This window comes from Pristis pectinata, chromosome 24 (genome assembly GCF_009764475.1).
Source record: "Pristis pectinata isolate sPriPec2 chromosome 24, sPriPec2.1.pri, whole genome shotgun sequence".
Taxonomy (NCBI): Eukaryota; Metazoa; Chordata; class Chondrichthyes; order Rhinopristiformes; family Pristidae; genus Pristis; species Pristis pectinata.
Genome location: NC_067428.1, coordinates 16186353 through 16201515, shown reverse-complemented (window position 1 = coordinate 16201515; position 15163 = coordinate 16186353). Strand labels below are relative to the sequence as shown.

General features: G+C 44.3%; 1 protein-coding gene across 2 annotated transcripts in view; it reads right to left on the bottom strand.

Annotated features, from left to right (window-relative positions):
- Positions 1-1205: 1205 nt before the first annotated feature.
- Positions 1206-15163, bottom strand: part of kcnn1a (potassium intermediate/small conductance calcium-activated channel, subfamily N, member 1a) — a 75257-nt gene continuing 61299 nt past the window's right edge. For both annotated transcript variants that reach the window (XM_052037691.1, XM_052037692.1), the window contains 3 exons: positions 13759-13886; positions 5664-5733; positions 1206-4782 (listed from right to left, as the gene is read on the bottom strand). In XM_052037691.1, the coding sequence (XP_051893651.1) occupies positions 4498-4782; positions 5664-5733; positions 13759-13886 (483 nt within the window). In that variant the 3' untranslated portion in view covers positions 1206-4497. The remainder of the gene's footprint in view (positions 4783-5663; positions 5734-13758; positions 13887-15163) is intronic.

Below are 15163 nucleotides of genomic sequence, written 5' to 3'. Positions count from 1 at the left end.
CATTGGTTGGAAGATTTTGCACTGGGATGGCATTTTTCAGGGACTGTCAATGTGGTCCTTTTAACTATTCATTCTCGGGGTGGGTGCATCACTGTCAAGGCCATCATTTATTGCACAACTGGTTTGCTGGGCCTCTTCAGAGGGCAAGTAAGGGATTACTGTGTGGGATGATCAGACCAGGGTAGGATGGCAGATTTCCTTCGCTGGAGGGCCCTGGTGATTGGGAAAATCTGATCAGCCTTTACTGAGACTAGCTTTCTATTTCCTAGGTTCCTTCACATTCAAATTCTAAGCTGATGGGATATGACTTTATCTGTTCTGGATTATCAACCCAACAAAATAAATGACCTTCCTCTTGCCCTAATTAGCAATGAGGGTTCTGGTGCAGTTTAAAACAAAGACCCTGCTACAAATTCTGCCATCTCCATCCCTTTCCGCTGCCCCTTTGTCCAGTAGAACCAGATTCTTATCAAAGTGGAGACACAAGAGACTGCAGATGCTGGAACCTGGAACAACAAACAAGATGCTGGAGGAACTCAGTGGGTCAGGCAGCATCTGTGCAGGGAAATATAGACAGTCGATGTTTCGGGTTGAGACCCTTCACCTGGAGGGGTCCTCATCCAGATGAAGAGTCTCGAGCTGAAACGTTGACTGTCCATTTCCCTCCACAGATGCTGCCTGACCCGCTGAGTTCCTCCAGTATTTGTTTTTTGCTCCAGATTCTTAAGAACCCTGGCTTCAGGAGATAAACAGCTGACACCATATCCCCTCCATCACTACGTCTGCCCTCTTCCGCACCACAACATCACCACTCCGTGCTCCTACCTCAGCTCATTGGTTGGCAAAGCCTTTGTAACCTGTAGCCTGGACTCAGTTTTCAATGGTCCACATTGGCCTGACAACACATCCAGAATTGCTTCACACTGGCAGACTGGACTATTTCAATGCATTCCTGACCAGCTGCCCTCCACCTAATCTCCAAGACGTTGCAGCTATGTCCTGTCTTGTACTGTCCTGATCTGATGAAAAGTCACTAGTTAGAAACTTCAACGCTGTGTCTCCCTCCACACCTGACCTGCTGAGTATCTCTATGTATTTTGCCTTTATTCCAGCATCTAAAGTACCCACTTATCATGTTCTTCACCCCATCCCACCCCACCCCCACCCCACCCCCTACTTATGCCTTGTTCTTGTCTGTTGACAACTGCTTTACAATTCTCATCCTTGTATTCAAATCCTCCCTTCCCATCTCAGTAACATCTTCCAAAACTACAAGTCCGATTATTCCCAATTTCCACCTCTCTCCCACTGGCGGCCGTACCTTCAGGTGCCGAGGTTATAAGCTCTGGATTTCCAGCCCTGAACATTTCTTTTCTTTCCTTCTTTAAGATACTCCTTAAAACCTAGCTCTCATGTCCAAGCTTTTGGTCATCTGTCTTAATATATAGCTCAACGTCAAATGCTGTTTGATGTAATATCATGGGATAATTTGCAATGCTATACAAATAAAAGTGGCAGTTATTAAGTGATTACAGTTTCTTAATCCCTTAAAATAAAATTGCACATTCCCACTTTACTCTCACTGAAAGAAATTAGAGCTAAGAATATACTCCTTGCATGGTGATGGCATTGACCTGATCCCAGTGACCTCACTAATGTGATGTATGTGTCTCTGGGCACAGGTTCTTTTCTGGAACATTGTGTGGGCTTTATTTTCCCCCTTAAATCAAATAAGCACCCAGTTATTAAAAAATAAATTGATTTGGTAAAACTTATCAATGGAAGTCACTGTCATTGGGTTTTAGTCTTCTATACCAGTACACACATTCTCGGGTAAGGCAGTAAACACACTGAGCCAGTTAGTCAGACATTTGGGACTTTATTGAGCATTGACATTTTGTAGGAGGCAATTTTCTATTGGTTTACTTCTGACCCCAGCTGCATGCCAATTTGAGTTTTAATCGGTCCACAATGGACTGATTGACAGCAGGGCCAGAATACCTTCATGCCAGTATCAATGGAGGCTGTAGCACTGATTGGAGTAGGAGACGGGGAATGAAGAGGATTAGGGAGAGAAGCTGGCGTGACGGGGAGAGGGACGTTGGAGAGGTAGGGTGGTGGGGAAAGAGTAGGAATGAAGGTATGGGATAGGATGAAGTGAGGGAAGAGGGAAAGAGGGGGTGGGGAGGATGAGATGTTGGGTAATAAGGTGGTCCCAGTAATAGGGAAAGTTAGGGGAGGGCTGGTGAGATTGGATTGGTTGGAAGGGGAGGAGTTGATGGAAGGGTAGGACAGAGAAGCGGGAAAGGTGTGGAAACAATTGGCAGAATGTTCACTTCCTTGCTTTGTGCGGGCAGGCTGGGCAGCCATTTCATTGGGTTAGCTGAGGAATGGGGGCTGGTGAGGGTTGGATGGCTGAAGGGTGATGGACATCTACTCTAGAGGAAGAATTGGCTATTTTAAGAATATGATGAGTCCCAAACAGATGCTTGCTTCCTTGTTTCTTCTTTTGTCACTGATATTTGGAGTTTGCTGCAGTAAAAATGAACCAATTTCTCACAGCCCTTGGACCCATGGGCTAAAATTTCCCGAATAGGATTTTCTTTTAACAGTTAGATTCCAATGCTACTTTAGTGCACATTTCTTTTCCTTAAATCCTTCCAGACCTTTTGGGCAAAGCCTTCTGAAAACCACCAGTGAGTTGGGATAAATCATTGTTCATGTTGACATTATTACTCCTGCTCCCAGGAGATGACCAACAAGCAGATTCCTTCTAAACCTGTACTCTACCTGATCATTGAACATACCAAAGTCTTGGTTAACCTGCAATCCCAGCACAAGATTACCAAATTGTCTAAGAGTCTGCTGTTGTTGTTATGACATCTGTGTTCTCTATTCCTTTGGTCTTGTTGATATATTGCAGTCTATTAAAAAGGGACAAAGTCCAGCAGCACTTAACAATAAGTATTAGTACTTACCAAACAATTATGTGAACTCCAGACGGTATCTGTCAACCAGGTTATTTTTCCTGTTTCTCCTTCCTCAAGACTACAGTGAGGAAATCAGTTGTTGAAAGTGGAAAGCCAGAAGTAACCAGTCTCTGTTTTGAAACCAAGGGACACGATGGAAAGTCATCTGCTGAAGATGAGTTTCACCCTGTGCACTAAATGTGGGCAAGCCCTTGCTAACTCTCCAAGTAGTAACTAATTTGTACTCACTAACTTGTTCATCCACCACCCTTGTGCTAGCTACTGGTCCAACAACACTTCAATCTGAAAATCCTCATCCTTGATTTCCAATCCCTCCAAAGCCTCCCCTCACTCCTCATCTTCATGACCTCTTCCAGTCCTTTAAGTCATCGCGGTCTCTATGCTCCTCTAATTCTGGCCACTCGATCATCCTCTCCACTGCTGGTGGCCGTGCCTAGACTGTGGGCTCTGGAACTTCCTCCCCAAACCTCTTGACCCAATTCTTCTTCTCTTTGATCAAGCTGCTAGTCACTTGCTCTGCATATCTCTCCTTATGTGAGTCAATGTAAAGATTGTTTCCTGATGCCCCAGGGAAGCACCTTTGTGTATTTTGTTTTGTTAAAGCTGTTAAGTAAATGAAAATTCCTGTCAGTGTTGTAACTCAGTGTGGATTGGCTCTTTGGGCTTGGCCTGAGAGACATCACATCTCTTCTCCATCCAGTGGGCACTGGCAATTGGTCCATGATTGAAAGAAGAAGCCCTGGTTAATATTTAGGGAGTGCTGAGATGTATGCAGATCCTCCTTCAGCTAAGGTCCTTTTCAACTCAATCTACAGATCAAGGGTGGCCTGCATTGGTTCTGCTCCACTCTAGAATGGACTTTTACCCATTCACTACTATGGAAGTCCAAACACAAGGTGCTGGGGCCACAGTTTGACAAGCAGAGCCGTCCTGACACAACACTGAACTCACAAACCAATGGCTAACTGCCCATGCGACAATCTCCCACCCAAAGCAAGTACTTCCCAAAGCCTATCGAGTCCAGCAAATGGGATAGATTCCAGTAGGGAAACTAGGATCTTGCCAAAGTAATGCTATCTTCCCACACTCCACATCTAATCAATCCCAGTTATTCACAGTCGAGGGTCCTCAAAGTAAAGGTCTCGCACAAGGCTGGACGATGGCACTGGGATGAACAGCAAAGGATAACCTTGCTGGTAGATTATATTGCTCATTGCTGGACAGACAAAACCGTTGTGTGTATTGGCGGGCAGGAGAGGGAAGGGAGGATCAGAGAGGAGGAAGAAGGGTCTTAAGGGAGATGGCTTCAACCTATATATACTGGCCCAAACCCCTTGGCACAAGCCTTGGGAGCTGCTTTACCCTTTTAAATATTAACGGTAATCCGCAGCATCACTCTGGTGTCCTAAAACCAAACTTATAAATAGAGATGGCTTTATAGATAAAAGCTAACATTGGAAGCCACACAATGGCCAAGTGAGATCAGATCATTTACTTCTGAAAGTTCCTAGCTGCTGTCAGAAGATGTATGTGGTGCTGTCGATGGCGATCGACGCCTCCGCGTTGGCGTCCATGACCTCTCCGAGCTGTAAGTGACGGGTTTAAACCTGTGCAAATGAGTCTCAAAGAAGTCTCGCTGCTGCTGGCCAATGGCCTGGGTGATCAGTCCGGGCAAAGCCTGCAGGCTGGCAGTCAGCGAGTCCAGTTTGGTCTCCAGCGTGACAATCCGCTTCTCCAAGTCTTCGTTCTTTTCCTGCAGCTCCGACAGGATGTCATACATCACGTTCTGTGTCTGTCGGGAGAAAGAAAGGAGAACGTCACCAGGGACAGGAGCAGTTTTCTTGCACAAAAATCAGGTTTACAACGATACTGTCAATATTACCAGAAATGCCTGACTTTGGAGGAATTCTGACCCCACAGGTTCTCTCCCATTGTGGCTTCCCTGTGCCTGCTTCTATCCTTGTCCAGTTGTCTGTATCACTGGCCAGACAGTTCTGGACAGTTCTGGCCTATTGCCCAGAAATGAAAACAGAAAATGCTGGAAACACTCAGTCAAAAGTTCTATCAAAGGGTGTCAAACTTGAAATGTTATATCTGTTTGTCTTTCCACAAATGCTGCCTGACTTGCTGAGTGTTTCCAGCATTTTCTGATTTTATTTTGGATTTCCAGCATCTGCATTTTGTCTGAATTTTTTAAAAATTAACCAGAGCTTGTAAACCTGAAGTGTGGTAGTGGTGGTGATGGTGAGTTGCCATCTCTTAGTACCCAGTTGTTCGGGTAGGTCATTTCAGTGGGATGCTAGGAGCCAAAAATGTTGGCTTAAGACTGAAGTCACTTATGGACCCAGAGCAGATATGGAGGGCAGGTTAGAACATCAGATATAAACCAAATGTCAGTGGTTTCTCATTGTGGCATCAGTTCTATGTCTGTACAGGCTAGAGTGTGTAAGGACAGCAGATCTCCTTCCCAAATGGACATTAATGAAATAGATTTAGTTCAGTGCCAACATGGTCAGCATTAATGATTCTACTTTTTATTCCAGATTTATTTAATTGCTAGAATTTAAAAAATTCAAGCTGCCATGTTGGGATTGGGATTCAAACTCAAATTGGTAATCCTAATGTCAGTAGACCTCTCTTGCCGGGAATTTTATACACTTTTTTTTTACCAACCTTGGCCAGATCCACCAGTGTGTTCGCTTGGTCATTTAACTTCCTCTGCTCCATTTTAACACCTCTCAATCTGTGTGGGAAACAGAGCATTAATTTTAAGCCGAATAATTCTGACTGCACCATGCAGAAATGATTACAAGGCCCAGGCACTGCAGCATCTGCCCCTGAAGCAATCAGCCAAAGCCTATTTTATGATTTAATACCCAAGTTTGTGCCTGATTGATTGATTAACTCATTCCATGCTTGGTGCTCAATGTTAACAAGAGTTGGAGACTCTCCAATCTGAGCTCAAGAGGTCACTGAGGAGAGAAGGTTGTGGAGGTAGTGAGAGGCCTCTTGGAGAAAGTCACATTGGGCTTGATGGAGATTTATCGGATAATATCAGATCACACCAGCAGACTCTCCCTCTGTTCATGATTGTCCCTCATCCCGCCACCAAAAGCCTCTTGTAAGCAGCCATCTACTGCTCAACACAGCTAAGCACCCTCGACTGCTGGGTCATTACATTGCATAAAAACAGGCCATTCAGCCCAGCAGATCCATGCCATGTTTATGCCTGCTTTTCCCTCCTGTTCCCCTCTCCACCTCAGGATGGAAGCTCCAACTCCTTACTCACTGCCATCCCTTTTTATTTCAAACTTTGAAATCATTTCAAACTTTGTGTTCGGTCTTTCAGGTTTTCAGGAACATCATCAACACAAGAGCTCCTGAAATGAGCAAACATTCTGACAGGGCAAAACAGGCCCTGTGAACACACAGGTCAGGCCAGGGATGGAGAGGTCAGACACACCCGGTCACATGGGAACTACAGTCGCATATAACAAACACAGACACACACACGCTTGTAACCATTGCACCCCAATTTAACATGCAAAAGGAAATGTAATATAATAAAATCAAACACAACTTACTTCTGGCCTCTGCATTGAGTTAGCAAAACAGAAAAGAAAAAAAGGACAAAAATCACATCACAGGATTAATAAGACAAGACAAGGGGTAAAGGAACATTGAACAAGCACTAACAGTACAACCCCTCTCACATGAAGCTTCTCAGTTGGGCACTTCTGAACTTTGAATCTTCTGGTGACTTTATATGGGGTGTGGAGGGTTGAGGATATGACCAGATACCAGATTGGAACTTGCTCTGGGCACCTTGGCATGATTACTCTGTCAGTAGCAGAGGGATGGAGGTCTTTAGAATGTAACTGATCTTATGGAGATCCAATGGACTTGGAATTCAAAGCATAGGCTTTAAGTAAATGGACAAGTAGCTGGGGGTCTGAACCATTGATCCAGAGGCATGAGTTTGAATCCCATCAAGGCAGCTGGAATTTATGGTCAGGTAATTAAATAAATTGAATTTAGAAAAAAAACTAGTCTCTATAATAATCATGAACCTATCAGATTGTTATAAAAACCGATCCGATTCGGGGTAGGAAACTGGCCATCCTTACCTGGTCTGAGCTTCATGTAACTCCAGGCCCATCAATGTAGTTGACTCTTAACTGCCTTCTCAAGTCAGTGGAAATTGGGAATGGGCAATAAATGCTGGCATTGCCAGCGACATCCACATTCGGAGAATGAATGAATGAGAAAAGCCTCAACACCCTCGTTTCCTCTCAAAGTCTCATTCAGAGTTACCATTGTGTATCTAATATAGGCATCCGTTCCCCTAGTGGGAACCTAGGTGCTGTCCTCAGGCAACTAACTCAGTTTTGTGGGTGGGATTGGGAGCTGGGGAATTGAGGAGGTAGGGTTCCATCCCGGCTAAACTTGATCTTTAACCCTTTCCTTACTCTGTCAGTACCAGCAGAGGTCACTGTTTAATGGCTTAGATTGTGGTGCCTCTACTGTTTCCCCAGCTAATGCATCGAAGGTCTAACTAATCATATCCCCATAAGTTCATGGAGGAACTCTACTGTTATCATGGAATTTATCACTGATTAACACAATACAGCAGGAGGCCAGCCAGCCCATGGTGTCAATGCTAGCTCCTTGATAGAGATATCCATAAATTTCCTCTCCCTGCTTTCCCAATAGACATCCCTTTTCCCTCTATTTATCCAGTTTGCTTTCAAAAGTACAAGCCAAAAATGTGCTTCTTGCAGGCAGCATCTGAGTTTCAGGCCAAAACCCTTCATCAAAACTCCTGTTGGAAGTTACTGTTGAACCGGTTTCATGCAGAGCACTGTGGATCACAATAACACTGAAAGACTATTTTCCATGCCATTTGTTTCTTTGCTGGTTACTGCAGCCTTTATTTACAGATCTTCCTGCTGCTGGGAATAGTTTCTCCTTGTGTTGTCCATCAAAACTGTTTATGATTTTCAATTGCTCTGAAAAAAGTACCCCTGGCTGCTCCATTTGTTTTCAGGTCTCCTGTATTGTTCAAATAAATCTCTTCTTTACCCTCTTCAACATCTTCCATAATTGTGGTGTCCAAAATTGGTCACAATATCCCACCAGAGGCCCAAGGTTTTATGAAGGATTAGCAGAATTTCTTACTGCATTCTGTGTATTCCATCGGTTTATTTATCCTCCTCAAATGCACTGCCTCATACTTTCCTGAATTGAATTCCATTTGCCACTCTACAGCCTACCAGATCAGTCTATAGCTTTCTTTCTCTTGAATATCCTGATAATTTTTTTGTCCTCTGCAAGCGTCTTAACTGTAGCTGTTGTTGAGATCTTTTCAATGTACAAGTACCATCTTCAGGGCATTAATCGCATTGGCATTGGTTCTGGTGCCCTTCAGGTTGCATGTGTCAGGGTAACCCCTTGTGTTAACTCTGGCTTGGCGGATAGCACTATTGCCTCCAATTTAGAAGTTTGTAGGTTCAAGTCTCAAACTGAGGATTAGCATGAAAGTCTAGGCTGGCGTTGCAGTACTTAGGGAATGCTACACCCTCAGAAGTGTCATGTTTTGAACATAACTTTAAAACAAACCCCATTGCCATTAATTCAAGGAAGGGCTAGGCAATTCTCCCTTGTAACTTGAGGCCAAAATTCATCCCTTGATCAACATCAATAAAACAGATTATCTGGTTATTACCACATTCCTGTTTGTGGGAGCTTGCTCTGCAAAAGTTGCATACCACATTTCCTACATTACAGCACACAGTTGAAAGTAATAAAACCTAGATGGTTTAAACTGACCCCCTGGGATTTTGAAAATCTCCCATATAACTTCCATCTCCATCTACTTCCATCTACTTCCTCAGGAGGCTAAAGAAATTTGGTTTATCCCCTTTGACTCTCACCAACATTTACAGATGCACCATAGAAAATATCCTGTCTGGATGTATCATGGCTTGGTACAGCAACTGCTCTGCCCAGGACTGCAAGAAACTGCAGAGAGTTGTGGACACAGCCTGGCGCATCAAGGACACCAGCCTCCCCTCCTTGGACTCTGTCTTTACCTTTCGTCTTGGTGTAGCAGCCAGCATAATCAAAGACCCCACCCACCCAGGACATTCTCTCTTCTCTCCTCTTCCATCGGATAGAAGATACAGGAGCCTGAAGGCACGTACCACCAGACTTAAGGACAGCTTCTACCCCACTGTGATAAGACTATTGAACAGTTCCCTTATAAAATGAGATGGACTATAACCTCACGATCTACCTTGTTGTGACCTCGCACCTTATTGCACTGCACTTTCTCTGTAGCTGTGACACTTTACGCTGTAGTGTCATTGTTTTTACCTGTACTACATCAATGCACTCTGTACCAACTCAATGTAACTGCACTGTGTAATGAATTGACCTGTACGATCAGTTTGTAAGACAAGCTTTTCACTGTACCTTGGTACAAGTGACAATAATAAACCAATACCAATATAATCTCTACTTCTACAAGGCCTTTGGACAATATCAGGGATTCTGTGAGCTGATAACTGAAATTCATAAAATCCTCTAACTGTGACCTAATATTGGGGGCAGGAGGATACCTACAGACATAGGAAACCAATGTGATCTTATCCTCTCTTCCTCAAAGTCCCCCATCACCCTCCCTTTTTTTCAGATCCACACCCACCCCCTTGACATCTCCACGACAGCCTCGCTTTAGCAGCGCAAACCCATTTCCCACAGATCAGCGTATGATCACCATTAATGCTGCTTGCCCATTATATGAGGGAATAGAAAAGAAGTGCGAGGTCAAGTTTTAACCTCTCTTAATGTGTAATGGTGCTTTCTTAAAGCAAGAATGTCCCGATTTGTTTAGTGACTCTGATTTGGCATTGGGCTTAACCATAGCTTACACTTAATGCACCAAAAACTGGTGAAATCCAATCTGCAGGCTAGTGTTTGTGGCCAAGTCCACGACAGACACTCTAATAGTGAAGATAAATGTCTCTCACTGAAGCCCACTGACCACAGCCTGGAAGCTGGAGCCTGTCAATAGCATGTTAATCTTCTTGTAGCAGATTATTAACAGAAAACAAAATAGAAAAACACTCCTGACGGCCTATGTAGACAATCATTATTTTATATTTTTTCATCACTAAAACTCTGTGTCAGCAATAATCATTAAGAATTTACACTTTTGTTCATTTTGCTTTAAGGATGTTGCAGATGGTTTTCACAATGCAGACACTGACTACTGACCAATCCCCTTTGCTAGGTGCTTTATAAAACCATGCTGATTCCACTTGACTGCCTCAATGTCTTGTCACTAATTCCTTATTAAAGAATTTGAGGGCATGTGTTTAAAAAGCACCTGTAATGAAGCAAACCTTCCAGGACACTTAATATGAGAAATATCAGACAAAAATTTGCCACTGAGCCATATAAGGAGATAATAAGGTAGGTGAAGAAGGAAGATTTTAAAGAACAGCTTAGGGGCTAAACTCTCATCCGTTCCTTTAGTCACACTAGTCTTGATTCCTCCAGCACTCTCTGGCTGACCTGCCCTGTTCCATGCCTTGTAAGCCTAAATTCATCTAAAGCTCTGCTGCCCAAATCCTAACTCACACCAAGTTCCAACCACCCATCACCTCAGTGCTCAAGGACTCATGTTGGATCCTTGCTTTCATATCCCTCCATGGCTAAATTATCTAACCCCAATATACTTCTGAGCTCCTTTAATTCTGGCCTCTCTCACCTGCCTATATTTATGTTGTCCCCTTTCCCACATCTGCCCTCCAGCCCCCCCATCACCCATTTCTGTTCTCCCACCCCCCGCACGCCCCACTCCCAGTTCCATCCACCTACTACCCACATATTTCATCCGCCGGCTCTCCCTCCAACCCCCACCCCCGTCTGGTCCTGGTTCCATCTGCCCTTCACCTCTCCCCTAATGGTTCCCATTATCACCTTCCTTACTGATCAGATTCCAGTACTGGTAAGCTTTGTGTTCCTGCTTATCACCCTCCGGCAGCTGTCTCCACCCTCATCCTCACCACCCCCTCCAGGCCCCATCTTCCTTCTTTATTTTGGTCTGCCTCCATCTATCATGTCTCTCAACTCCACCCCTTTCCCCTCCCCTCCCCTCCCCTACCTGGCTCAATCTGCCCGTCATTCCTCAACACACCTCCCTCTCTCCCCCCCCCCCCCCCCCCAGTCCACCAATCATCTCTGGCTTCTGTCTCACCACTCCAGCTCTCCTCTTCATACTGGCTATCTTCCCTCTCCACTCAGTCCTGGTTTCAGCAATTCCTTTCCCCCCACAAGTGTTGCCGGACCCACTGAGTTACTCCAGCAGATCGTTTGTTGCTCCCATGTTTACTCTGTCCACCAATGGCAGCTGTGTCTTCAGCTGCCAAGGCTCTAAGTTCAGAAATGTCTCCCTGAATATCTCTATCTCTCTACCCCTCTTTTCTCCTTTAAAACACACCAAAAGCTTATTTCAAACGTATTGAAGATTGATTTACAACCTCACCCTATCACTGCAATTTTTGGACTACCAAGGATAGAGTCTGGCCATTTATCTCCTTCCGCTAACCATATGATTGCTTTTGTTACATTAATGGCCAAACGATCCATTTTGCTTAAATGGAAGGATCCAATACCCTCTACTACTTTTCAATGGTTTTCTCAATTTATTTCATGTTTAAACTTGGAAAAAATCAGGAATGGTACTGTTGATCCTTCGCTTAAGTTTGAAGACATTTGGAGTCCATTTATTCAATATTTTCACATGATGTAGATCCCCTTTCAATAACTCTCCAACTTGGAGGAACGAAGTTGACGACATAATGTTGTTCTGTATCTACTGAGAAAGTTTAGCCCAGTTTTTTCCTCCTTTTTCTGTTGTTTGTTTTTCTTTTGAAAAGTTGTTTTTGTTTAGTTTATATTGTTTATAATTTTTTTTTCTATTGATTTGGGTTTTTTTAAATTTATATAATAAATCTTTCTCTCTCCTTTCTTTTATATTATATTTATTTGCTAAGAGATCGTTGGATCTACAGGTTTTTTTTATATTTTATTGTTCTTTATGATTATATATGCTATGATTGTTATCCTGATCTCTTTGTATTACATGTATAAATATTGATGCTATATATCAATCTGTATTAATTTGAAAACTAATAAAAAGATTGAAAAAGAAAGAAAACACACCAAAAGGTATCCCCTTGATTGAACCACCTGCCTCAATGTTACCTTATCTCAGTTGGCATCAAGTTATGACTAGTAACCTCTCTGTAAGTCCTTTGGGATGTTTTGCTACCTTAAGGGTGATATATAAATGCAAGTTGCTGTTGTTACTTTCAAGAAAGGGTTTTCTTTCCTCAGATGTGATTGGAGTTCCCATGCCACCCAACAATTCCTGTTGATAGTCTTGCAGCTTTTAACTGCATTTTGCTGTGAAGCCCTTTGTGATGGGAACAGGTTGTCCAAGGCGAGAGCTTGCCTCTCAGTGTGAATTTCCAGCTTTGCTGGGTTCACTCAGGCCCAATGCCATCTGGCAGCTCCAGGAGCGGCACAAGAAGACCGTGCCAAATGAGATCCTTCCGCAGACGATTAGTTCTCTGCCTTGGAGACTGAGGGATATCTGTGCAGCTATCGTCTTGCACAGGGCTCAGGGCAACAGCAAGGTACTTCCCGGCTGAAATCGATTGGGTTGCTGTGTAACATGATAAATGGATTTTGTCCAAAACCATAATTAATTGATTTCTGAATGCCTAGGACAAACAATTAACATTTGCTAATTTATGCTTGGCTCAGGTCTTTCCTACCTTTGTTGTACCTTCATGACTTCTCCTATACCTCCATATCTCCTGGTTCCCTTCAACCCTTCCATACAGAACATGCTGGCCCATCAAGCCTGTTCTGTCCTGCCCTGCCCTATGTGAGGCTAGACCATTGTAATGAGGCACTTCTCACTGTCTTGCTATCCCCACTCTCTCCCCAAACCTGATGGCTTCTCTGATCCAGATCATTGCAAACAATCTCCCCACCACCCTCACTGAGCCCTGATCACCCACCTACCCCTACTCAAAGACCCCAATGGCTTACTAACCACCACCTGGGCTCACTCATTTTCCTTCCACCCTCTGTCACAGGTTATTTCCAAGTGCTTCCTGCCTGCTGCCTCATTTACTGCCACTGGGTGGCCCAGCAGCCTGTCCCTGGTTTTAAGCAAGAAGGGATACGGGTTAGTGCAGGAAAGTGACGTTGTGAGATCTTACAATGGGTTGAACAGGCACAATGAGCTGAATGGCCATCTCCTGCTTCTATTTCTTCTGGATGATAATATGGTAATTTCACAGTCCCCATTCCAGACATTAGCTATTCATGCCGGACTTATCTGATAAGGAACTTAAATTCCCCAGCTGCCATGGTGAGATTTGAACTCTTATTTCCAGCTCTCTGCTTTACTGGACCATCTACTGTCCAACCATATTGACCATCTGCAGGGTGGACAACAGGGACTGGGGGCACTGTTGCCAAAAGCCTCAGTTGAGCAGAAAGGGTGAATGAGAGAAGTGGACTCTTTGACGGCTGCAAACTGCCCAGACTATGGCAGTGCTGATCCAACCAGTAGAGGCGAGGAGGCCAACACACGGGAACACCTGGGAGATGGAACTGCATTCACTGTTAGCAGGGATAAACTATGGAAATCCCTGGGAAGGCAGCGCTGAGATCTGGTACTCACTGGTGAATGGCTTGTAGAAATTTCCGTTGGTGTTTGCGTACTTTGGCGTGATCGATCTTCTTTACCAGTTTGGTGTGTTTGTAAATCAGCCACGTTTCCCTGAGTACGTTGGCAGCAGTGTTTTTTACCTGAAAGAAACCAACCCAGAGTGAGAGGTCAGTATTAGCTGATCAAATCGTCATTACAAGTTCCTCCCATTGAGCCTCCTGCTCTCCTGAAGACACTGCCTCTGGTGGGTGGTGTTCTTACCTCTGGGTTGGGATCTTTGTGGCTCATATTCCACTCCAGAAATGACTGCATAATCCAGACGAGCACCACCAATGCTTTACTGATGGAGTGCCACACTGTCAGAGAGGCAGTCCTGAGGGAATGCTGCACTGCTGGAGAGGTGGTACTGAGTGAGCGCTGCACTGTTGAAGGGGCAGTACAGAAGGGGCACCACACTGTTGAAGGGGCAGTACAGAGGGAGCACAACACTGTTGGCGGGGCGGTACTGAAGGGGCACTGGCCTATAGGTGAAGAAATTACTTTGCATTTCTGTCCTGAATTGCTGACCCCTCATCTACAGACAGTGACCTTTGATTCTAGACAAACCAACCAGAAGAAACATCGACTCTGCATCCACCCTTTCAAGCCCTGTAAGAATTTTGAATATTTAAGTGAAATCACCTCTTTCTTATGAGAGTATTGGTCCAGTCTTCTTAATCTCTCCTCACACAAGAAACTTGCTATCCTAAGAAACAATCCGGCAAACCTTCGCTGTACTGTCTTGTAAATATTCTCTTCCTTAGGTGGGGAGACCTGATCTGTGTACAATTTTCCAGCTGTAACCACACCAGGATGCTATATAAATGGAGTAAGGAGTCCCTACTCTTGTTCTCAAATCCTCTTGCAATGAAGGCCATCATACTGTTTGCCTTCCTAATTATTTGCTCTACTTACACTCAGAGGGGCAATATTGAGACAACACTGCACTGTCAGACAGGCAATACTGAGAAGACACTGCAAAGTTGGGACAGGCAGTACTGAGGACAGACAGTGGTCAGTGTCTACTGCCCTCTAGCTATAATAGTACTAACAGATCACAGTACTGTCAAAGAGGCAGTATTGAGGGAATGTTGAGGGATAGTAGAGAGGAAGCATTGCACTCTTGAGGGGCAGTAGTTGGAGCACTGAACATTCAGAGGGTCAGTATTGAGGGACAGCTTGAACTGTTGGAAGGGCAGTACTGAGCGAGTACTGTACTGTCAGAGGGGCAGTACTGAGGGAGTGTTGCACCCTGCAGTGTCTGAGGGGTGGTACTGAGACAATGCTATACTGTTGGAGATGCCATCTTCTGGATGATTTATTAATCTGAGATCCAATCTGCTGTCTCGGGTGGATGTAAAAGATCATACAGCACCAT